Source organism: Lycium barbarum, chromosome 10 (assembly GCF_019175385.1).
Source record: "Lycium barbarum isolate Lr01 chromosome 10, ASM1917538v2, whole genome shotgun sequence".
Lineage (NCBI taxonomy): Eukaryota > Viridiplantae > Streptophyta > Magnoliopsida > Solanales > Solanaceae > Lycium > Lycium barbarum.
In genome coordinates, this window is record NC_083346.1 from 8485365 (window position 1) to 8511744 (window position 26380).

Sequence of the window (26380 nt, forward strand, 5' to 3'; positions counted from 1 at the left end):
AGGATTTAAGTTCATATATTAAGCTATGAAATGATTGAAGGACAAGCGAACCGACAAAAAAATTAAGTTTGTTGGATGTTCGGGAAAATGTGAGAAGCTATTTTGTTCCAAGTTGGGGGATGAATACCTCTTAGCATATGAATCATTTTAAGGTGAAACAAGAGCCTAAAATGAAGTTCCACGAGTCTAGTTTCCAACGCAATAAACCGTTCTTCAATTGGATATCGGGGTAAGGAGATATGGACATTAAAATGTGGATGGGAAAGCTAGGAAAATGGCCTACGCGAACGCGCAGAAGGCCAAACGGCCGATACAGAGCGAAAGCGGGCCCACGTGGTGCGAACGCGCTGAACAAAAATTTAAGAATCAAGTTCGGAATGAAGTTTGTGTTATAAGAATGTAATAATAACATATACATGGCATTTGGAGACCTTATGGGATGAACTGGTTCATATGGCGCTCAATCAGAAATTCTCGTTACTGGATGCCTAGTGGGGCCCACACGTCAGAGTTTCATAAAGAACATTCGAAGGTATATATGAGTAGTATATGGAAAGTTGAGAAAGTCCCAAGAAGAACCCTTAAGCCAAATATGGGCATAGGCCCTCCAAAAGGACGATTTAAGGAAACATTTTGGGATGATCTGACTTGGAGGGGAAATAACGGTATCATACATTTGGAATTTGGAAAAGAATAAAGTAATATAAGTTGTAGATAATTGAATTAGCTTTCCAACCATAGGTTGTGGGCCCTCACACAATATCAGGATAAAAAGTTATGACTGTTTAACTGAACGAAGGTCCAGTCAGAAAAACTGGACCAGGGCGAACGCGCCCAAAGCAGGCGCGATCGCGCTGAAGGTTTTCTGGACGATTCTGGACATAACCCAGAACGTTATAAAAAGGGGTAAACCCCCATTTCTTCAGCCAAAGACCCTAAAAAACATCCCAAAAATTCTGGAAAATTCCCCAACCATTCCACAAACACTTTTTAGCGAAAACCAAGTATAATTTTCAAATTTCAGTCCGTATAGCGTATAGTTTTCGGTGCAGAATCATATAACGACGTGTGGTGATCTAAAATTAGCGTGGAAAAGTGAATATATGGCAATATTAAGGAGAGAAAGGTATGAATCTCTTTCTATTTGTATGAATATTGGTTTATTTACGAAGAAGAAGCGATTAAATAATTGTATACTGAGTTAATTAGTTATAAAAGTTGGAAAACAGCGTGTGGGCTATTTTATGAGATATTTTGGAGTTGGAAACATTATAATTAATGTTGGTATTGTTGTTGTTGTTGTTGGTTGCTGAATTAAGAATTCGGGCTAGGCATATAAACAGGGGAGGTGCTGCCCGATTTTCGGCAGGATATAAAATAGTATAATTTGGAATATGGTACGAATGTGCGATAAAGAGGCTAATGTTTGTGTAAATCCTCTTAAATGTAGATTTACGGGCTTGAACGAATAAGCGTAGCCAGTAGGAGATTGAACAGGTATGTTAAGGCTCGTCTCTTTTCTTCCAAAGGCATGATCCCCACGTTATAATGTCTTAAAGGTTTTTATCTACATCTTCTTTGCTTTCAAAAGCTAGAAATCTATGACTAGTCTATGACTCCAAGGTATAATTCTTTTCCTAATAGTTTATAATTTTTTTTTTTAAAATGTCCATATTTTCCAAAAATCAAGTTTTAAGAGATTGAAAGCTTTTATGACTAAAACGACGAATATGATTTTATAATGACTACGACGACACCAAATACGAGAAAATGTTTATGACGAATATGTTGGGGATATGTTCCTACCATGAATAAGACAATATGAAAATGTTAAGCTATTTCTTGATTTCTCTACTCTATTTATGGGCTTCTACCCCAATTCGCTACTACCCCTTGTGTGTTTCCGCGCACAGCAGACGGCCTTCGCACTTGGGCTTCTACCCGATATCGGCAAAATTGGCCGACGTTGAAATTTTTGATTACAGGGACAATGAAGCTCTCGTTTTCCGTCTCTTCAAAACCATCTTCCAAACTCAGAAACCACCAACACCATAGTAAAGTCGGGGTGTGACAAAGTGGTATCAGAGCAGGTCGGTCTAGGGGATGTCTCCTGTTTATGGGTGTGAAGCCGGCCACATTTATAAACAGGAGGCTGCGGGGCATCAAGGGATTGTTGACCTTCTTTCTGTCTTAGATCGTGCGAGAGAGCCAAGTCATAGGAAAAAGAAATTCCTTGTATAAGCCTCACGTATGACTGTAGAAGCGAGGAATGGGAATACTGCGAACAAGTAAAACGTGAGACGTGTTGTTTCGGAAAGGTTATGGATTTGGTATGGCGACGAAGGTGTGATCAGTACCCTCGGGAACTCGGAAATCCAGGATGAGAGATAATTATGTACAGGAGTGAAAAGTGAACACTGGAAACTGAAAAAGGGCGAAATGGTAATTGCAAAAAAAATGAAGTAATATATTTTGACGGACAAAGCGGTACAGGGTTAAGAATAGGTTTCCTTGTGCGAGGAATAAGGGATTAATTACAAAACGGAGTAAGTATGAGCATGGAAAGAAAAGGACAAGGGGAACCCTCCCGAAGTATTATAACACCCCATGAGGTCAGTTGAACATTCGAGGACGAATGTTCTAAAGGGGGGAAGGATGTTACACCCCGTAATTTCATATATTGAAATTCGAGCTTATCTGTGTTTAACTTATGGTTATGAGGATTTAAGTTCATACATTAAGCTATGAAATGATTGAAGGACAAGCGAACCGACAAAAAAAATAAGTTTGTTGGATGTTCGGGAAAATGTGAGAAGCTATTTTGGTCCAAGTTGGGGGATGAATACCTCTTAGCATATGAATCATTTTAAGGTGAAACAGGAGCCTAAAATGAAGTTCCACGAGTCTAGTTTCCAACGCAATAAACCGCTCTTCAATTGGATATCGGGGTAAGGAGATATGGACATTAAAATGTGGATGGGAAAGCCAGGAAAATGGCCTACGCGAACGCGCCCGAGAGTGGCGCGAACGCGCAGAAGGCCAAACGGCCGATACAGAGCGAACGCGGGCCCACGTGGTGCGAACGCGCAGAATAAAAATTTAAGAATCAAGTTCGGAATGAAGTTTGTGTTATAAGTAGGTAATAATAACATATACATGGCATTTGGAGACCTTATGGGATGAACTGGTTCATATGGCGCTCAATCAGAAATTCTCGTTACTGGATGCCTAGTGGGGCCCACACGTCAGAGTTTCATAAAGAACATTCGAAGGTACATATGAGTAGTATATGGAAAGTTGAGCAAGTCCCAAGAAGAACCCTTAAGCCAAATATGGGCATAGGCCCTCCAAAAGGACGATTTAAGGAAACATTTTGGGATGATCTGACTTGGAGGGGAAATAACGGTATCATACGTTTGGAATTTGGAAAAGAATGAAGAAATATAAGTTGTTGATAATTGAATTAGCTTTCCAACCATAGGTTGTGGGCCCTCACACGATATCAGGATAAAAAGTTATGACTGTTTAAATGAACGAAGGTCCAGTCAGAAAAACTGGACCAGGGCGAACGCGCCCAAAGCAGGCGCATCGCGCTGAAGGTTTTCTGGACGATTCTCGACAGAACCCAGAACGTTATAAAAAGGGGTAAACCCCCATTTCTTCAGCCAAAGACCCTAAAAAACATCCCAAAAATTCTGGAAAATTCCCCAACCATTCCACAAACACTTTTTAGCCAAAACCAAGTATAATTTTCAAATTTCAGTCCGTATAGCGTATAGTTTTCGGTGCAGAATCATATAACGACGTGTGGTGATCTAAAATTAGCGTGGAAAAGTGAATATAAGGCAATATTAAGGAGAGAAAGGTATGAATCTCTTTCTATTTGTATGAATATTGGTTTATTTACGAAGAAGACGCGATTAAATAATTGTATACTGAGTTAATTAGTTATAAAAGTTGAAAAACAGCGTGTGGGCTGTTTTATGAGATATTTTGGAGTTGGAAACATTATAATTAATGTTGGTATTGTTGTTGTTGTTGTTGGTTGCTGAATTAAGAATTCGGGCTAGGCATATAAACAGGGGAGGTGCTACCCGATTTTCGGCAGGATATAAAATAGTATAATTTGGAATATGGTACGAATGTGCGATAAAGAGGCTAATGTTTGTGTAAATCCTCTAAAATGTAAATTTACGGGCTTGAACGAATAAGCGTAGCCAGTAGGAGATTGAACAGGTATGTTAAGGCTCGTCTCGTTTCTTCCAAAGGCATGATCCCCACGTTATAATGTCTTAAAGGTTTTTATCTACATCTTCTTTGCTTTCAAAAGCTAGAAATCTATGACTAGTCTATGACTCCAAGGTATAATTCTTTTCCTAATAGTTTATAATTTTTTTTTTTTTAAATGTCCATATTTTCCAAAAATCAAGTTTTAAGAGATTGAAAGCTTTTATGACTAAAACGACGAATATGATTTTATAATGACTACGACGACACCAAATACGAGAAAATGTTTATGACGAATATGTTGGGGATATGTTCCTACCATGAATAAGACAATATGAAAATGTTAAGCTATTTCTTGATTTCTCTACTATATTTATGAGCTTCTACCCCAATTCGCTACTACCCCTTGTGTGTTTCCGCGCACAGCAGACGAACTTCGCACTTGGGCTTCTACCCGATATCGGCAAAATTGGCCGACGTTGAAATTTTTGATTACAGGGACAATGAAGCTCTCGTTTTCCCTCTCTTCAAAACCATCTTCCAACCTCAGAAACCACCAACACCCTAGTAAAGTCGGGGTGTGACAAAGTGGTATCAGAGCAGGTCGGTCTAGGGGATGTCTACAAAGTCGTGTCCGGTAGAGTCTTGTTTATGGGTATGAAGCCGGCCACATTTATAAATAGGAGGTTGCGGGGTATCTAGGGATTGTTGACCTTCTTTCTGTCTTAGATCGTGCGAGAGAGCCAAGTCATAGGAAAAAGAAATTCCTTGTATAAGCCTCACGTATGACTGTAGAAGCGAGGAAAGGGAATACTGCGAACAAGTAAAACGTGAGACGTGTTGTTTCGGAAAGGTTATGGATTTGGTATGGCGACGAAGGTGTGATCACTACCCTCGGGAACTCGAAAATCCAGGATAAGAGATAATTATGTACAGGAGTGAAAAGTGAACACTGGAAACTGAAAAAGGGCGAAATGGTAATTGCAAAAAAAATGAAGTAACATATTTTGACGGACAAAGCGGTACAGGGTTAAGAATAGGTTTCCTTGTGCGAGGAATAAGGGATTAATTACAAAACGGAGTAAGTATGAGCATGGAAAGAAAAGGACAAGGGAAACCCTCCCGAAGTATTATAACACCCAATGAGATCGGTTGAACATTCGAGGACGAATGTTCTAAAGGGGGGAAGGATGTTACACCCCGTAATTTCATATATTGAAATTGGAGCATATCTGTGTTTAACTTATGGTTATGAGGATTTAAGTTCATATATTAAGTTATGAAATGATTGAAGGACAAGCGAACCGACAAAAAAATTAAGTTTGTTGGATGTTCGGGAAAATGTGAGAAGCTATTTTGGTCCAAGTTGGGGGATGTATACCTCTTAGCATATGAATCATTTTAAGGTGAAACAAGAGCCTAAAATGAAGTTCCACGAGTCTAGTTTCCAACGCAATAAACCGCTCTTCAATTGGATATCGGGGTAAGGAGATATGGACATTAAAATGTGGATGGGAAAGCCAGGAAAATGGCCTACGCGTACGCGCCCGAGAGTGGCGCGAACGCGCAGAAGGCCAAACGACCGATACAGAGCGAAAGCGGGCCCACGTGGTGCGAACGCGCTGAACAAAAATTTAAGAATCAAGTTCGGAATGAAGTTTGTGTTATAAGAAGGTAATAATAACATATACATGGCATTTGGAGACCTTATGGGATGAACTGGTTCATATGGCGCTTAATCAGAAATTCTCATTATTGGATGCCTAGAGGGGCCCACACGTCAGAGTTTCATAAAGAACATTCGAAGGTACATATGAATAGTATATGGAAAGTTGAGCAAGTCCCAAGAAGAACCCTTAAGCCAAATATGGGCATAGGCCCTCCAAAAGGACGATTTAAGGAAACATTTTGGGATGATCTGACTTGGAGGGGAAATAACGGTATCATACGTTTGGAATTTGGAAAAGAATAAAGCAATAGAAGTTGTAGATAATTGAATTAGCTTTCCAACCATAGGTTGTGGGCCCTCACACGATATCAGGATAAAAAGTTATGACTGTTTAACTGAACGAAGGTCCAGTCAGAAAAACTGGACCAGGGCGAACGCGCCCAAAGCAGGCGCGATCGCGCTGAAGGTTTTCTGGACGATTCTCGACAGAACCCAGAACGTTATAAAAAGGGGTAAACCCCCATTTCTTCAGCCAAAGACCCTAAAAAACATCCCAAAAATTCTGGAAAATTCCCCAACCATTCCACAAACACTTTTTAGCCAAAACCAAGTATAATTTTCAAATTTCAGTCCGTATAGCGTATAGTTTTCGGTGCAGAATCATATAACGACGTATGGTGATCTAAAATTAGCGTGGAAAAGTGAATATAAGGCAATATTAAGGAGAGAAAGGTATGAATCTCTTTCTATTTGTATGAATATTGGTTTATTTACGAAGAAGACGCGATTAAATAATTTTATACTGAGTTAATTAGTTATAAAAGTTGAAAAACAGCGTGTGGCCTGTTTTATGAGATATTTTGGAGTTGGAAACATTATAATTAATGTTGGTATTGTTGTTGTTGTTGTTGGTTGCTGAATTAAGAAATCGGGCTAGGCATATAAGCAGGGGAGGTGCTGCCCGATTTTCGGCAGGATATAAAATAGTATAATTTGGAATATGGTACGAATGTGCGATAAAGAGGCTAATGTTTGTGTAAATCCTCTTAAATGTAGATTTACGGGCTTGAACGAATAAGCGTAGCCAATAGGAGATTGAACAGGTATGTTAAGGCTCGTCTCTTTTCTTCCAAAGGCATGATCCCCACGTTATAATGTCTTAAAGGTTTTTATATACATCTTCTTTGCTTGCAAAAGCTAGAAATCTATGACTAGTCTATGATTCCAAGGTATAATCCTTTTCCTAATAGTTTATAATTGTTTTTTTTTAAATGTCCATATTTTCCAAAAATCAAGTTTTAAGAGATTGAAAGCTTTTATGACTAAAACGACGAATATGATTTTATAATGACTACGACGACACCAAATATGAGAAAATGTTTATGACGAATATGTTGGGGATATGTTCCTACCATGAATAAGACAATATGAAAATGTTAAGCTATTTCTTGATTTCTCTACTCTATTTATGGGCTTCTACCCCAATTCGCTACTACCCCTTGTGTGTTTCCGCGCACAGCAGACGACCTTCGCACTTGGGCATCTACCCGATATCGGCAAAATTGGCCGACGTTGAAATTTTTGATTACAGGGACAATGAAGCTCTCGTTTTCCCTCTCTTCTAAACCATCTTCCAACCTCAGAAACCACCAACCCTCTTCTTTTAGAACATTCTCCGCCAACAATCCCCAAAATTCCTCAAACCCTATCGAAAAAGAATACGTCACCGAATTCGACCCTTCAAAAGCCCCTTCATCTTCCACTAAACAAACACTCATAATCCCTCCAAAACAAAACGAATGACGCCCCATCAAACGGATGAAAAATCTCGACTTACCAGATTCAACGGCCACAGATCAACCACTCCAATTCGAAATCGACAACGGCGGCGCCACTGTCGAACCAACTGTAGATGGTATCTCTTACGGTCTCAATGTTCGCCAATCCGAAAACCCTAACCCGAATGCTAATTCGAAACAGTTGATTGATCCGATGTTGCGTCAATTTAAGGAGGATTTGAAGAGGTTGCCTGATCATAATGGGATTGATGAGTATACTGATATGCCTGTTGAGGGATATGGTTGTTACACCCCATAATTTCATATATTGAAATTCGAGCTTATCTGTGTTTAACTTATGGTTATGAGGATTTAAGTTCATATATTAAGCTATGAAATGATTGAAGGACAAGCGATCCGACAAAAAAATTAAGTTTGTTGGATGTTGGGGAAAATGTGAGAAGCTATTTTGGTCCATGTTGGGGGATGAATACCTCTTAGCATATGAATCATTTTAAGGTGAAGCAAGAGCCTAAAATGAAGTTCCATGAGTCTAGTTTCCAACGCAATAAACCGCTCTTCAATTAGATATCGGGGTAAGGAGATATGGACATTACAATGTGGATGGGAAAGCCAGGAAAATGGCCTACGCGAACGCGCCCGAGAGTGGCGCGAACGCGCAGAAGGCCAAACGGCCGATACAGCGCGAAAGCGGGCCCACGTGGCGCGAACGCGCTGAACAAAAATTTAAGAATCAAGTTCGGAATGAAGTTTGTGTTATAAAAAGGTAACAATAACATATACATGGCATTTGGAGACCTTATGGGATGAACTGGTTCATATGGCGCTCAATCAGAAATTTTCGTTACTGGATGCCTAGTGGGTCCCACACGTCAGAGTTTCATAAAGAACATACGAAGGTACATATGAGTGGTATATGGAATGTTGAGCAAGTCCCAAGAAGAACCCTTAAGCCAAATATGGGCATTAGCCGCCCTCCAAAAGGACGATTTAAGGAAACATTTTGGGATTATCTGACTTGGAGGGGCAATAACGGTATCATATGTTTGGAATTTGGAAACGAATAAAGCAATAGAAGTTGTAGATAATTGAATTATCTTTCCAACCATAGGTCGTGGGCCCTCACACGAGATCAGGATCAAAAGTTATGACTGTTTAACTGAACGAAGGTCCAGTCAGAAAAACTGGACCAGCGCGAACAAGCCCAAAGCAGGAGCGATCGCGCTGAAGGTTTTCTGGACGATTCTGGACAGAACCCAGAACGTTATAAAAAGGGGTAAACCCCCATTTCTTCAGCCAAAGACCCTCAAAAACATCCCAAAAATTCTGGAAAATTCCCCAACCATTCCACAACCACTTTTTAGCCAAAACCAGGTATAATTTTCAAATTTCAGTCCAGATAGCGTATAGTTTTCGTTGCAGAATCATATAACGACGTGTGGTGATCTAAACTTAGCGTGAAAAAGTGAAGATAAGGAAATATTAAGGGGAGAAAGGTATGAATCTCTTTGTATTTGTATGAATATTGGTTTATTTACGAAGAAGACGCGATTAAATAATTTTATACTGAGTTAATTAGTTATAAAAGTTGAAAAACAGCGTGTGGCCTGTTTTATGAGATATTTTGGAGTTGGAAACATTATAATTAATGTTGGTATTGTTGTTGTTGTTGTTGGTTGCTGAATTAAGAAATCGGGCTAGGCATATAAGCAGGGGAGGTGCTGCCCGATTTTCGGCAGGATATAAAATAGTATAATTTGGAATATGGTACGAATGTGCGATAAAGAGGCTAATGTTTGTGTAAATCCTCTTAAATGTAGATTTACGGGCTTGAACGAATAAGCGTAGCCAATAGGAGATTGAACAGGTATGTTAAGGCTCGTCTCTTTTCTTCCAAAGGCATGATCCCCACGTTATAATGTCTTAAAGGTTTTTATATACATCTTCTTTGCTTGCAAAAGCTAGAAATCTATGACTAGTCTATGACTCCAAGGTATAATCCTTTTCCTAATAGTTTATAATTGTTTTTTTTTAAATGTCCATATTTTCCAAAAATCAAGTTTTAAGAGATTGAAAGCTTTTATGACTAAAACGACGAATATGATTTTATAATGACTACGACGACACCAAATATGAGAAAATGTTTATGACGAATATGTTGGGGATATGTTCCTACCATGAATAAGACAATATGAAAATGTTAAGCTATTTCTTGATTTCTCTACAATATGAATAAGACAATATGAAAATTTATATAGGCAGAATGGAAGAATACCATAAGGTATCACAAACTTACAAATTAAAATATGGGGGTTATGGGCATGAAAAATTAAAGTATGAGAGTTAGGGATATTACTAAGAGTAATTAAAGAGGTGTGAGTTATGAGTAGTTACTCCTTGTAAAAATATTAAATACAAAAGAGAAAAATACTTAAAGTAATAGGTGATATTCTCATTTTATAATTACAATAAGGCCAAGAGAAATAAATAAAAAATAATTTTGTTAATTGAACGCGAGATTTGAGACAATTTTTGGACATGACAGAAAGGTGATCAACTCTTTAAATAACCAAAAAAAAAAAATCAAAGAAACTTAGGAGTTATGAATCTCAGACGTGGGCAGAGGATGAGTTTTTTGCTTTTTACTAACATTTAGTATACATTAATTGGAGGAGAAAGAGAAAAGATTTAAAAATACATTTAGAGACTAAAAAATCTCAAAAAAAGGAGAAAAAAGATAAATAGTTTTCTAGGCCATAGAGAGGTGTCACATTTGTCACGATCCAGCCCCGTGGGCCGCGACTGGTGCCCTATTTGGACACCCAAACTGACTTACATACCAGATCGACATATCAAAGATTTATCCCGACTTAACGTACGTTATTTCAAACAGATATTAAGAACAACTTAAGCGGTTGCTCGTACAGAAATATCATATCAAATCTGGTAGGCTGGCGGAATACACATCGCCCAGACCTACAAACATATACAAACATATGGGCCGTTTTGGCCATAACAGCAACGGGGACCGCTTATGTCACAACCCAACCCCGTGGGCCGCGACTGGTACCCTAGCTGGGTACCCGTACATACCTACCTGACCGAATTTCGTATCGAACAGATTTTTTTTTTCAAACGGATATTACAGAAGTAGGCCGATACAGATACGGCACGCGCGCAAACATATATATATACCTGAACATGCAGACATTTACAGATAAGCCGATAAGGCTAACATACAGACGAAACTCGTAACCCACACATCTATCTACAGGCCTCTACAGACATACAGAATCAGATGACGGGACAGGGCCCCGCCGTACCCAGAATTTCCATACATACAGAACATACGGAAAACAGAAGATATATACCAAAAGTGTACGCTCCGGATCAAAGGAGCTCTTCGAACAGCAGAGTCAGAAACCTACGCTGGCGGCGTATCACCTGGTGCGTCTGTACCTGCGGGCATGTAGCGCAGCCCCCGAAGAACGGGGGTCAGTACGAAAAATGTACCGAGTATGTAAAGCAGAAACATAACAGATACAATCATAGTCCGAACCGGAGTCACAGAAATATAACGGACAGAACCATACATCAGACAGACGGGCAGAGTCATGATCCAGACAGACATACAAAATCGTGGTCCATACAGATAAACAGAATCATGGTTCGGACAGACCGACAGAATCATAATCCGGACAGACGAGCAGAATCAGAATCCATACGGACATACAGAATCATAATCCATACGGACATACAGACATAGTCGTAGTTCAGACGGACAGACAGAAGTATACCAGACAGAATTATGCATGCAGAGTAGTGCAGAGTCATACTGAATCATACAGAATCATACAGAGGCATGTGCTTATATACATACTGATGGCACATGCATACAGACATACAGATCCCGGCCCTGTCTGGGGGCGCGGTAAACAGAACCCGGCCCTCTTAGTACGGGACGCGGTGGACAGACAGAATCAGATCAGATCAGATCAGATCATATCAGATGCCATCCTGGCCGCCATCCCCATACACAGATCAATATATCATAATCATACAGATATAACAGATCCCGGCCCGCACACCGAGGGACGCGGTGAACAATGCAGAGGAATATGCACGATAACAGAACCTGGCCCGGGACGCAGTGAAGGAATGCATTGAGACAGCCACGAACAGATCCATGGGAAACCACATACATACAAACTCACATACAGACTCAATCAGACTGAAGGGTGCCAAACGACGAGCCAAAATCAGAGTATACGGATAGTATGCATAGTACGCGCCTATATCCTACTTGGGAAGGCACGACAGATTATTATCAGAATCGGATTCTCAGATGTTCAGAAGCCATTTTATAAGAATTTCATAAAAATAGTGGTATCATAATCAAAATAATAGTTCAGATGTTTTCTGAGAAAATCGGACAAAATGGGAGTATTTAAAGTATTACAAAAGATACCGGGCCTTGTGGGCCCGCCTCGGACCAACTCGAGGCAACATGTGTAGATTATCGCTAATAGACCTTATGAGGTCATCCATAATCGTTTGGAAGTGTTCCGACTCCGTTTAGGGAAGTTTTGCACAAAACTCACTTCAAAGGCAATTGCAAGAAAATAGCTTCAATTGGATTGAAGGAATTGGAGCGGTTTTCCGTCTCGAATTCCGGGGAACAGAGTCGTACTTAAGGCTCGCGGCCGAGCCTATCACATCCAGAACATGCCTAGGAACAAAGGGAAATGCTTCACATACCTCGATAGCGCCTTACGCTCGCTTGACGTCGACTTCAATTTCGTCCAAAATCTAGAAATGGTCAAGTTTACCATTTGTTAGTTTCAAACTTTTCAATAATTCAACTTAACACATACTTGCCTACCGAAATTTCGGCAGCATTTCCTCTGTATATAAGACATCCCCGAGACTTAGCTCGGCTCAATTCATCAACACAACAACCCAGAGACAACATCAAAACAATAACAGACATTAAAACATACACTATGGCATCACTAGCCATCTTTCGACATAACGAAACATCTTTCGTTTCCAACTTACATTTCCAAACCAAACTTGTTATTTTCATATTCATTATCCATCAAAATCATTACAACATACATCGGAGGCATCCATACCATTTTCACACAATATTCATAAGATATGCAAATATTCAAACTTTCCATTAAGCCACTACTTTTCCAATTTTTCCTAACCTTCAACATACAAGTTCATTATATATTTCCATCTTCCAAATTCATCAGCAATAATCATGATTTGCCTCTTGATACTTTCATTTCCATTTTTACATAAATCATAACAAAGTTGCATGTTTTCCTACAACAACTTGATAACCATTTTTCCATGACAATAAAGATTGTTATTTTTTCCATTCACTTCACCATAACACACTTAGCATACAAACAAGATCAAATTCATACTCCATCACCATATAACAATACCACACGGCCACCTCCTATATTTTCCAATTTTCACTAATTCATTCCACTTTCATTTCTAATACAATTTCCACCATACTACAACTAAATTACAACATGAATTCAAGCCATACTTGAACCTACAATTCATGCACACATTCGGCCAACCCACTCTCATTCCAACATACAAAGTTTTCATGCTTTTCATTCATTCACACATACTACAACATACATACATATATTTCATGGCATAGGAATGGTAAAATTCTTACCTTTTCTTCAAGTTTTTCACTTGTCACCAAGGTCACCTTTGGCCTCAATATTTATACCACTTTGTAGAGGGCTTTGTGCTTAGTAAGAATTCAAGAAAATTATAGATTTTTGCATCAAGATTTGAAGCTTGGAATTTTTTTCTTTCCTTTTCTTTTCTCTTCTCTTAAACCCGAAATGCCCTCTCTCTCTCTCTTTGTTTTTTTTTTGTTTGTTCTTGATTCCTTTTTCTTGAAGCTTCTTGACACTTATCCATGTATAAATAATTAACCTCTTAATTAATTTATGATGGGCTTGGCACTTACTTATGGCCGGTTGGGCCTCTCCCCAAATGGGCCTCATTTTCTCTTATTTTCTTTTGAGTCCACTTGGCTAATTTTGTAATTTATGGAGCAAGTTTCCAAAATTCCAATTTTGCCCTTGGCCACCTTTCGTAATTCCACACCATTGTATTCACAACCTACACATTCATATCAAGTAAGGTCCAATTGTGGCCTTATTCATTACAAGTCAAATTATTTCGAATTTTCGAATAAGCAAAAATGTCGGATGTAACAGCTTAAGGCACAGATCATAAACAGAAACGAACAAACATGACCTATGACCCACTTATATGACTACAGGCCTCTACAAAACATAACAGAAACATATGATGGGACAGGGCCCCGCCGTACCCAAATAGCCATACATACACAGAACGTATATACAGAAGATATGTATCAAAAGTATGAGCTCCGGATCAAAAGGAGTACTCCAAGTGACAGAACATGTATCCTATACCGGAGGATCACCAAAACAAACGTCTGTATCTGCGGGCATGAAACCCAGCCCCCGAAGAAAGGGGGTCAGTACGAAATATGTACTGAGTATGTAAAGCATGAAGTACAGAAATCCGAATCATAACTGAAGTGAGGAGTACAGAAAATGGATACAGAATTAGTATGTCAAAACCTATACTGAAAATATATAATGCAAATAAAATCATGCATAGGGCTCAAGAACGTGGTCGCCACTCCGACGCTGGCGCCACGACACATCATCTCTAGAAGGTTTCAAATCTCCGTACAATTCCCGAACATACCATATCATCAAACATATCACATCATCAGAACACATCATATGCCATATCACATCATAACTCCGTATATAAGCGGAACCCGGCCCTATGGCGAGGTCTCGGGAACCGTAACACATCATACTGCCGAATATAACATAATGCGCACGATCACAAAACCGGCCCGGGAACCGGCGAACGATGTCATAGTAGTAGGCACGAGCGGAGTAGTGCGGAAACCATATGCATATCAATAAATAAATTCCAGGACTCGATGAATAATTACATATATACATACTGATATCAGAAGGCTCAAAGTAAGTATCGAGTCAATCAGAATTAGTATACAAAAGTTGCGAGCTTTTGAATTACAAAACCTTCAAAAGAAAACATTTCATAGGTCATAATTTAGGTGTCATTCGTATTAAGAATCTTTCAAATAACATTGTGGAGCAAATCAAACGGAGCCTTAGAATCATATTCACATATCCGAAATATACATATTCAAAACTTTAGTCATATCAAATATTTTTCGGACATCATTATGGATCACATATTCATACTAGGAAACTCGCGGATAACATTATGGATCAAATCAAATGGAGACTTTAAGACCATATTTTCATATCGAAATATTCATCAAAGGCTTTAGTCTTCTCTTTTTTCTTTCGAACCACATTCGGAACATAACAAATAGAATCTTTGAATATCATAAAATATGTATCCAGCCATATGGTATGGAGGTCAAAGATGTTAGCCAACCTAGTGGCTCTAAGAATAGGATTTTCTTTATAAGCATACATATACATTTTGTTTCTTCCAAAAAGGATCATGCCAAAAAGAAGGAACGATAGGCTTTACATACCTCAATCGCTCGCTAACAAATCCCGATCGCTCGCTAGAAAAATCCTGACTCAAGTCTCGGGTTCTCCAATATCTATAATAATATTATCAATTACCAAATATTAGCTACAAGTACTTAGAGATTCAATTCTAATTAGTACTTGTCTACAGAAATTTCGGCAGCATCTCCCCTGTAATTCAACATCCCCGAGAATACAACTCGGCCAAATTCATCAACAACCATACCAACAATACCAACAACCATAGCAATAACATCAATAATCAATTCAAAACACATTCTAACATTAGTAACCTTCTTTTCAACATAATTCACCATTATTCAATTCAACTACGAAATTTCAAGTCGCTTCCAATGTTCACATATTCATTATTAATTCAAGATCGACCAAATACCATTCAAGCATTTCATACAATTCTACAAAATATTCCATAATCCCACTATCACCATATTCCATTCGAAATCTCCACAAATGTGACAAAGTCGCAACGTCGCATTTTCTTCTTCCAATTCCATCAACAACAACAACAATTTGCATCTTACAACTCCGTTCCCATAATTACATAAACTATAATAAAGTCACATACTTTCCGACGACAACTTAACAACAAATTTTTCATGCCAACTATAACCATTAATTTTCCATTTACATCACAATGCCACAACAACATAATTAACATACTAAACAAATTCAATTCATCTTCCTTTACAAAAGACACCACACGGCCACAACACACACACGGCTCACACACCACACACAACATCTCCATATTTTTCATTATATTCTACTCACTATAACAATAGAAATTTTCCATAAGAAAAGATACAATTTTTTTACCTTTTTTCCAATTTTTCCACTTGATAAAAAAAGTACTTTCTTGCCTCGAAATTTATATCCCGGTAAAGAGGGTCTTGAGCTTAGTAGGAATACTAGAAATTTATGATTTTTGGATCAAAGTTGATGGACAAAAATTTTACTTTCTTTCTCCACTATGGCCAAACCCCCCCCCCCCCCCCCTTTTTTTTTTCTTTATTGCTCTCAATTTCTTTCTCTCTCTCTTGAATGTTCTTGAATGTTGAATGATAAAAGATGATGGGTCCTCACTTATATTTGCTAATTTTTAATCTCCACATGGGCCTTGGGCCATACCCATGGCCGGCCACCACACCAATATTGAGCCTCAATTTCTTTCATTTTTTTCCTAGCTCATTTACTTTGGTTAGTATTTGTAATTTATAAAACTAATTTTTCGAAATTTCTAATTTTGCCCTTGGCCTTCCTCCATATTTCCACATCAACACTTCATGAACAACACATATATGTTGAATAAAAATCAAATATGACCTTATTTTTTACAAGTCAAAATTATTTCGAATTTTCCGAATGTGCAAAATTACGGGATATAACAACATGACCTTGTCTATGCCTAGCTTTATATTATATATAGATTGATGCAAGTAATACATTGTTTATTACTCAACTATATATCAGTGGAGCAGTTTCTAGCTGGATTGATAATTAATCAACTCAAAATTGGTCTTTTAAGATGTGAGTTTTGCTGACTGCAATGCTATCTTAAGTGGAGTCATATCTTTTAAGGGTTTGATGTATGTTCAAACATAGTAAGAAGATTTATAGAAGAGGTTTCTATGCAATAAAAAAAATTTGATTAATATCAACTAGTTGGAGTATGTTTTAATACTTTGGTTTGATGCCTTTGTTGGAGTCTTTTGCCTTTGAAGGTCTATTTATGTATCATCCAATAATGAATCCTGAACTTCTATTATTATTATTTTTACCATTATGTACTCAAAATCTTCACTAATCATATTTTTTCCCTATAAACTCATCTCGTGCCATTATTATATCAAGTTTACTTAAAGCAAAAAAAAAACTCAAGTATTGAATAAATAAAATTTAATAAATGCACTCCTCAGCAATATAATTAAAACACGAGGAGATTTCTTCACATATGTTTTAGCTTTAGTGAGCAAAATTACCCGATATTTATTACTGGTGGAAGGTGTCACGTATCACTTCGAATACTCGAAATGCATGTAAGCTGGCTCAGATACCACGATTATAAGAAAAAATAAACTAAATATTCTTTACCAAAAGCTATAACCAAACACAAATTTAACTACAAAAATTCCAAATTAAAATAAAAATTATTTTAGCCAAAAAAAAAAAAAATACAGAAAAAAGTGAATTGCCTAATTATTATAACCATATTTCCTATCATCATCTTCACAAAACCTTATCAAAAAATACACCACCGGAGATGGCTGCGATTGCGGCGGCGACATCCGCTTTCACTTCCTTCAACCTCACGCGCGCAACTCCATACACGCGCCGCCACATTCGTACATTCATTGCATCATCTTCTTCCTCAAATGAATTCAACATCACTTTTGCTCCACCAAAACCCAAACCCAAACCCGAACCCGCAAATCCAATAAACCCTAATTTAGATAATACTGAACTTGGTGGCCAATTGTATATACCTTGGATTGTACGTGATGAAAAAGGTCATATCAGTCCTTCTATCTTGCTATTTCCCTGTTTTATTATTGGCTTAATGCATAGGTAGGTAGCCCCTTAAACAAACTTGTCAGGATATTTCATTTAATCACTCGAACTAAGGTTTGTTCCAATTGAACACGTCAACTACTCCTAATAAAGTATTCCGATTAGATACTTTCGGTTCAAATTTTGGAAAACTTTTTGTGTGTGTTTTCATTCGTCTGTTAGGTAGTTAAGTTAACCACATTGAAATATATCTATCTCCTTTAATTATACGCATTCACCTCTATAAGCCGTAAAACCCCAGGCATTTTTCTACTTAAGGTTCATGTGTATAATTAAAGGAAGTGGGTATTTTATGTGATTAACTTAACTACCTAATAGCTGAATGAAAATACAAGCTAATTTTTTTTTCTTCCAAAATTGGAACAGAAAATGTCTGATGGAAACACTTTATTAAGAGTTGAGGTGTTCAATTGAAGCAGGGCTTAGTTCGAGTGTCTAAATGGAGTATCCTGACAAATTTAAGGGGCTTACAGTACTGTGTCGGATGCATTTCTTTTGAGCCGAGGGTCTATTGGAAACAACCTCTCTACCCCACAAAGGTAGGGGTAAGGTCTGCGTAGACCCCACTTGTGGAATTACACTAAATTTGATGTTCTTGTTGTTTTGGAAAAGGTAACCTCACTCTCCAATCTACACCTCCGGCTCGTCTACTCCACGAGATGGCTAATGCTAGCACAAGCAAGAAAAAGAAAAAGGGAAAAGAGATTGGTTCTAAAGCCGCGGCAAGGGTGGGTCCGACAGCTGAGCCTAAGCATTCTAAGGCGGCTCGCCGGTTTTATAATGAGAACTTCAGAGACCCTCCTCAACGCCTCGCTAAAGTCCTTGCTGCTTCCGGAGGTAACTTTTGCATCTCTAATGGTACTCTTTTCTGAATTTTCAGATACCCTTTTCACCATTGTGCTAAATTTAAGGACAATGACAACGACTAAGGGTGTGTTTGGTATGGAGTAAAATATTTTCCAATTTTCCCATGTTTGGTTGGCCAAAATATTTTGGAACAAGTTCCTTAAAAATGAGGAAAATGATTTCCTAATGGAAGTAGTGAAAACAAGTTCCATAAGTGACATTGCAAGTTCACTCCCTGCCCACCCAACACCCCCAACCCCCACCCCATACCAGTCTCGTAGTGTTTAGCTAGATTACTTATAAATGCTCTTAGTATAATATTTTCTTGCTTATTTGTCAAACACTAAAAAATAAGTAAGAAACTCGTTTTCCAAGGAAACATTTTCCTTCATGCCAAACACACTCTAAGCCTCAATCTGGAATCAAGTTGGGTTGGCAATAAGAATCTGTTATATGTATTCCCCAACATTGGGGCCCGTATCATTCCAATACTCCAGACTAGAAATATTGAGGGACTAACCACTGCATAATTGGGTCTATTCCAAACTAGTTGGGGTCGGGGTATATGAATCTTTCGATATATTCCGCTCCATTTGAGCCCATTTCAGTTCAGTACTCATTAAATGAGACGAGATTACAAAAATTGAGAGAAGAGACTAAAAGGATTTGTGTTTTGCTAATTCTTGACGCCATAGATTGTGTTATGCCATATCTTAAAGAGTATTGTAATTGCATTATCAATATCTTATGTTGTATCAACAGATAGTTGCTGATACAATGTTACCTTCTCAAAAAAAAAAAAATTGTTGCTGATGTCGTAGTTTGTGTTGAAGGGCGGACCCCATTATCCACCGAGTTTTGACCGTGAGCTATTGGCCCTCAGTGATTTCTCGGTTATCAAAAGGAAAAAAGTTTTGTGGTGGCAATAATATTTAGAACTCATTTGGATGTTACTGGTGCTAGAAAATAGTTTTTTTTGTTTACAGGGCTTGCTCTTTTGTACATGTATGTGATACTTATGAGATATTAAAACCTTATCAAAAAAACTTATGAGATGTTAAAATAATGAGAGTCAACGTATTAAGAACAATGACAATGCTAGTAGATTATTTGAAATTGAGGATTTGTTTTATAGTGGCATCCAGACGGAGCAGTGAAGAGCTGATTTTTCAAGGTCGGGTTACTGTGAACGGTTCTGTTTGTAAGACTCCACAGGTCAAGTTCAGAAATGCTCCTTATATTGCAAAAGTTGTTAGGTTTTGAATCCAGTGCATGTTTTTCTTTTTTGTTTGGATAGATTGTTGATATCTATTCTCCTTGTTGGCAGACTAAAGTTGATCCAGCTAGGGACATAATTTATGTCAACGGAAATCGTCTTCCTAAGAAGTTGCCTTCAAAGGTCTATCTTGCACTAAACAAGCCAAAAGGGTGTGTCTATCCTTCTCTTTTTATTAATGATAGTGGAGGAGTTTGGACTTTTGTTTGTTATGTCTGTTAGTCGAGTTGATTCAGGTTTGACAAAATTACAGGTACATATGCTCATCCGGAGAGAAAGAAACTAAGTCAGTCATGGCCCTTTTTGACGATTTTATAAAGAGTTGGGTACGTTGTCTTCTGCTTGTGTGGGTCTTCTTCAAATGTTTGTTCTTGTGGAAAACTGTGTCCTGCGAATAATGAGTTGTTTTGTAGAGCTAATTTATAGGAATTATGTTATGTACACAGATAGCTCTAAAAGTTGTGTCCAAAAGAGAAGCTGTTGCTTTCGAATGGCATTGCTTGTACTATACTCTTGACTTTTTATATCTGCTGTGTCTTCTTTTTAAAGGATAAAAGGCATCCTGGACAACCAAAACCTCGGCTCTATACAGTTGGCAGACTTGATGTTGCCACGACTGGCTTGATTATTGTGACTAATGATGGTATAGATGTCATTTTCTTTTATAATTCCACAGAACATGTTATTTGTGACCTCACCGAGATCTTATAAGAAAAGATAAACTCCATAGTAATCTGGTTTTTGTTGTTTCAGGGGAGTTCGCCCACCAGATTTCACATCCTTCGTCTAATTTGTCAAAGGAGTATGGTCTTATGATGATTTTCCTTTTTATGGTTTATATGCCTTGCTTTCTATTTTGGGTCACATACACAATCATCTGTACACTGTGATGATATTTTTGTGACATTTAGGGTGTGTTTAGTGGGGAGGAAAACATTTTCTGGAAGATATATTCCAATTTTCCTATGTTTGGTTGGTCAAAATGCTTTGAAAAATATTTTCTCTGGGGAAATAAGTTCCTTAAAAATGAGGAAAATGAGTTCCCTAATAGAAGTGGAGAAAACAAGTTCCATAAGTGACATTTCAAATTCATTGTCACCTCCCCACCCACCCAACCCCCCAGCCCTTGACCATCCCAACCCTGCCAGGCTGCCACCCCCGAACCTCCACTCCCCACCCCGTCTCATCCCCATAATGCTCTTGATAAAATATTCTTTTGCTAACTTAAACACTAGAAAATAAGTAAGAAACCCACTTGTTTTCCAAGAAAACATTTTCCTTCATACCTAACACAACCTTACTGTACTTGTCTTCTGCTATTAGCTGTTCTTTCCATCTTCTTCTTCTTCTTCTTCGAAACATGTGTATAGTTGAAAGTTTAAGCATTCAACCAATCTTTCTTATATGATCACCACTAACCAGATGATTCTTTTTCTAGATACATCGCAACTATCGATGGTGAAGTTCATAAGCGACACTTGATAGCCATTAGTGAGGGAACAGTTATTGATGGTGTCCATTGCACCCCACATAATGTGGAACTACTACCAGGGCAGCCTGACAAACCAAGACCTCGTCTGCGTATTGTGGTACTGTTCAGTCACTTATCTTTGTTTGTCTATTAGAAGAGACACCTAGCTCTGTATTGTTTTCTTAAAATCCTGAACTAGTTGATATAGGCTATGCTGTCAAAAAAATTACTTTTTTTTTATAGGCCCCCACCAAAATAATAGCCGCTAAATGTATATTTTTTTATATGATATGTAATATACATAATTTGTGTATATTGTTTTTGTATATTTGTTTAGCGGTGGGCCAAATGTGTTAAAAGCCCTTTTTTGCTACACATTTTTTGTTTGAGTAGGATCCTAAAGCAAATGAGCAGAAGATAAGAAGCTTCATTATGCTTATTTTAGCGGCGATACTGGTCAAACAAATTTGACAATCTCATTCTTTTTACCCAGTACTGTTTGTCATTGTGCTATATAGTTGGGAATATAACTTAGTTTTCCTTGAATAATATTCCTGTTAATGCACTTGTAGCTAGTTCACTTCATTTGTCTAGTGCAAGTATGTTTAGGGCTTGAGCAGAAGTTGGGCCATACCGGTCTAGGATAGACTAGAGTATCAGGCTACAAAATTTATGGAAGGATAGATAAAGTAGCGCATTCTATTTTTCTCACTACAGTCTATGAGTTTATTATGTGATCTCTGATTTTAGTTGCTTTTAAGTGGGTTCTACTGAACTGTTAGATTAACTGGCATTCACTTTCTTTCGTAATAAACAATCTTCTACATATCAAGTTCCACAAGATAGGCCAGTCTAGCTGGCCCTGGGGGTTAGTTCAATTGGCAAAGGTTGAGGGACTTTTGTCCAAGGTCACAAGTTCGAGCCCCACGACAAGCGAACTAACTAACGTAAGTGGAGAATGGTAGGGGGTGGGCCCCTCATCCCCGAGTTTCGAAGGCTGCGGTTGCTCCAAAGGTTCTGCTCCAGACGAATTTCTCGGTCACCAAAAAAAAATAAAAAAAAAATAGGCCAGTCTAGACTGGGCTGATGCAAATAAACCTTTTTCTTGTATATCATAGTTCCTTCAATCTGCTGTATACTATTAGTAATGCTGTTGATTTCTTTATTCGCGTGAGAAATTGACTCAGTGGACCTAAATTTCTTCTTTTCCTAACGATATAGGTTCATGAAGGACGGAATCATGAAGTTCGTGAACTTGTGAAAAATGCTGGACTTCAGGTATTTTGGTTCTAACGAGTTTTTTTCTGGCCAACATACCTGTTCTTACATAATGGATCATATCTTCGTGAGAGCTAAAGAAATTGATGTATTTGTGCGAAGATAAGATAGAGTTCATATCATTATACTGTGGTGTAGCTATTAGACATGTTCAACTTGTGATTGTCAGAAGCTTACATGCTCACTTGTTTTAGTTTCACTTCCGAAAAGATCCCTGGATTTGTTATTATGGTTTGCCTTTCACTGGTGTAAGTTTCAATTTTTGTTCTTAAATTTGTGATGTTACTTGTGTTGACCTCAACTCTGTTATTTTTTTTTATTTTTTTTTTTGTATTTCAGTTGCGTGCACTGAAGCGTATACGTATAGGTGGTTTCAGGCTTCCTGCAGATCTTGCGTAAGTTTGCCGTTTTCCTTTCTGGACTTTTTTTGGTGAAGCAGTAATATGATTAGGAAGGTCATGTTATAATGTATACATCTTCAATCTGTATAAAAGCTGATTTGTGCAGTCTTAGATAACACACATTTAAAGCTCTGTAATTGTGAAATATGTCACGCCTAAAACACAGACAAAGAACTGACTTTGCACTTCTTTATAGGGAAAATAAGGGTTTTAGTCTGGTGGGTGGCGGGTTGGGTTTACATTGGGGTTTGTTCGAAATGGGTAATTTCTATTGAAATTGGACAATTTTGGCCAGATTGGAGGTTAATTTGGGGTTATGTTTAATAAGTTTCGTAACGACAAGGGTAAAATTGGCCAGATAGTATAATGGAGGATAAAGTTGAACAATTTAATAAAGTAGAGGGGTATATTAGGCCCTTTTCCCTATTTAAATGTTCACTTTTCCTGTCTCCTATTATGCTATTTAGGCCAAAAACTTACCAGTTCCGCATTTTAACATGGGCCTGGTCGTTAGAATGGCTACATGATACATATATAGGCCTAGTGGTTGGGAATTTGTACTATTTACTTGTTTCCATTGGTTCCTTCGATTTTCTGCGTGTTTCTCAGCGTTCCTTTCTTGCAATAGTATCCCAACAGTGTTAATTCTAAAAATGTGCAGGCTTGGCAAGCATGTTGAATTAAATCAAGCTCAACTGAAGGCATTGGGTTGGAAGAGTTAAGTTGGATGAGATCAGAACACAGCTTCCCAAGAAGAACATGCATCAAACCAGCATAAAAATCGAGGATTATGCAGAAAAATTAGGCAGTGACTGCTTGGTAGCATTCACTTTCTGCATTTATCGAACCTTCCAAATTTTGCAGATCTGATAAGGTATAAGGTCTTAGTCATTGCAAGATGAGTGCACCATATGTCGGCTGTCATCAGTGAATATTCCTGAAATTGGGTGCTTAGTACCTTCATTGAATAGCATCTCTCTGCCTATATGCCAACTAACAAGCAACAGGCCTGTAAGATTGTACATAGCATAATTATGTTGTTGATGAATGTACAATGTATTCGACGACTCTTAATCCTGTCAGAGATTTTATATGCCAACACAATAGAAAATATGGAGAACTTGTACTTTTTTATTTTATTTTACATATAATATTCTTTTTTACTTTATTTTACATATAATGTTCGATTGAGTTGAGTTGAGCCGAATGGTGAGCCGAATGGAACAATATGGACAGTGGGAACTCGTCTTTTCGGCCAATTTGAACTTGTTTGGATTTGAGGCTTAGTTGTTTTTGTTGAATGAATTTACAATGATTGAAGTAAAATGATTCAGGTTATGGTTCTTGCCAGCAATTTACGAGTCATGTTCTGTAGTTCAATCCCTGGATTTGGTTTTGTACACTGATTTTTTTTTATTTTTTATTTTGGTGTCCCACCCGACATCTGGTGTATGGTACCCACCTGGGCCCCCACTAGTTTGGATTTATGTTGAGAAATTTCACTTTGGAGGATAAATACTTCCCAAAAGGGAGAGGCAAGGTCCTACTCTTCACAGACTCTACTTAGTGGAGTTACACTTTTTTTTTTTTTTTGGTTGGTTGTTGTTGTTGTTGTTGTGTTGTAGTAGGATAAAATACTACCTTACCATTTGGGGCTTGATTAATTTGAATTTATGTCAGAAAATTACGTTATAGGATAAAACCCTTCCTATCAAAAATACTCTATTTTCAGGACTCGGACTCGAGATTTCTAGTTAAAGACAGGATTATTTACATTGATAATCCAAGTGATGTTGCTCGTGTTGCAAAAATATGGTTGACTAGAACATGGAAGAGGGAATTTCCTAACTAAGAAACCACGTGCACACCCGATGGGGCATTCTTTAATATTGCCGACAGATATGGAACATAAAGATCCAGTGTAGTTCAAAAAAAGTTTAATTAAATTAAATTAAAAAAATCAATAAAGCATAAATAGAACCTTCTTGGATCTGACTATTTATTCTCTCGTCTCCTTTTTGTGTCGTCTACCGGACGGCTGGTTAAGGCTGCTAAGTCTCAGAGTTTAAGTTATATAATTTCCATTGAGTTTAAGCTGTGTATATAGTTGTCATAAACAATTTCTTACACTATCAAATTACTTAAATGATATTCACGGTAAATTTCTTTGAAATGTCTTGAAAATAAGATAAGTTTCCTACTATTTTATATAAATGTGGGTTGACTGTGTAAAAGTTTTTTACACTACGTATATACCTTAAACTTGACTAGAGGAATCAGCCTTCAGGTAATAAATGTGTAGCCAAGGACTAGTTACTTTCTTGCGGAAAAAAAATATTCACGTCTAGTATTTATTATTTTAATTTATCATGACTGAACGACCAAAGTAATAATGCATAGTATTAATTGATCGTAGAGTATATACAATTTATAAAAATAATTGTTTCAACGTTTCACGTAATTAAATGTCAAAAAATAGAATACGTCATATGCTATTTTTCTTCTAACCTCCAGCCCACCCACTTAACTTCTCTCAAAGCAATGGGAAACATATTTAACCTTCTACTTTTTTTTTTAATTGAATAAAAAAAAGTCGAACAAGCCTAAAACAAATGGGGAGAACATTTGAATTATTGCAGAAAATAGCAAGGACGTGGTCAATGTCATATTGATAGTGACACAGAGATATATTTGTAGAGCTAGCTAGTACAAGCTGGCTTAGGCCGGCAACCCATGTTAAAGTTCACATGTTTTCTACATAAATTATTATAGGTGTTAAAAGTGCCAAAAATATTGGTGAATTATGCAACACTTCAAAGTTCAAACTGTTTCAACGATTACTTCTACTATTACGAAAGCTGGATTAAATTTCTAATTTTGATTCTTAAATCAAAAGTAATCCCTACACTTTCTTGGTAATTAATGCATGGTAGTTAAAAAGTGGTCATGCAAAGTTTGTAATAATTGTTTTGCTTTCAGAAGGCTCTTTAAGTTCACAATAATTCGTGATCAATCATTAGAAAAAGGATAGTAGTGATTTCATCATAAAGGTGTTCTTTTTTCCTTTTCCAACTATAAAGATAAAAAAAAGGGTGTTCCTTTTACTTTTCTTCCCCCCTTCTTCTTTGTAGTAAGTTTTGTTTTTTTGATTGTATAGCTATATAGTAAGAAACTATAATACATGAATCAATACACACACAGA

The 26380-nt window shown here is 37.6% G+C and overlaps 1 protein-coding gene and 1 long non-coding RNA gene across 2 annotated transcripts; one reads left to right on the forward strand and one right to left on the reverse strand.

Moving 5' to 3' along the window:
- Window positions 1-10215: 10215 nt before the first annotated feature.
- LOC132615399 (uncharacterized) lies at window positions 10216-16308 on the reverse strand. Its single transcript, XR_009572681.1, has 4 exons — window positions 16155-16308; window positions 15320-15391; window positions 12454-12504; window positions 10216-11154 (listed from the first exon to the last, which is right to left on the reverse strand). It is a non-coding gene; the product is annotated as an uncharacterized LOC132615399 (long non-coding RNA).
- Window positions 16309-17554: 1246 nt separating this feature from the next.
- Window positions 17555-24310, forward strand: LOC132614208 (putative ribosomal large subunit pseudouridine synthase SVR1, chloroplastic). The gene is made up of 11 exons (XM_060328612.1): window positions 17555-17845; window positions 18519-18743; window positions 19888-19967; window positions 20080-20180; window positions 20282-20354; window positions 20578-20671; window positions 20782-20830; window positions 21467-21617; window positions 22721-22777; window positions 23117-23172; window positions 23840-24310. Exons 1-11 carry the CDS (start codon window positions 17599-17601, stop codon window positions 23898-23900), a joined length of 1194 nt encoding a protein of 397 aa, XP_060184595.1. The 5' UTR covers window positions 17555-17598; the 3' UTR covers window positions 23901-24310.
- The last annotated feature ends 2070 nt before the right edge of the window (window positions 24311-26380 follow it).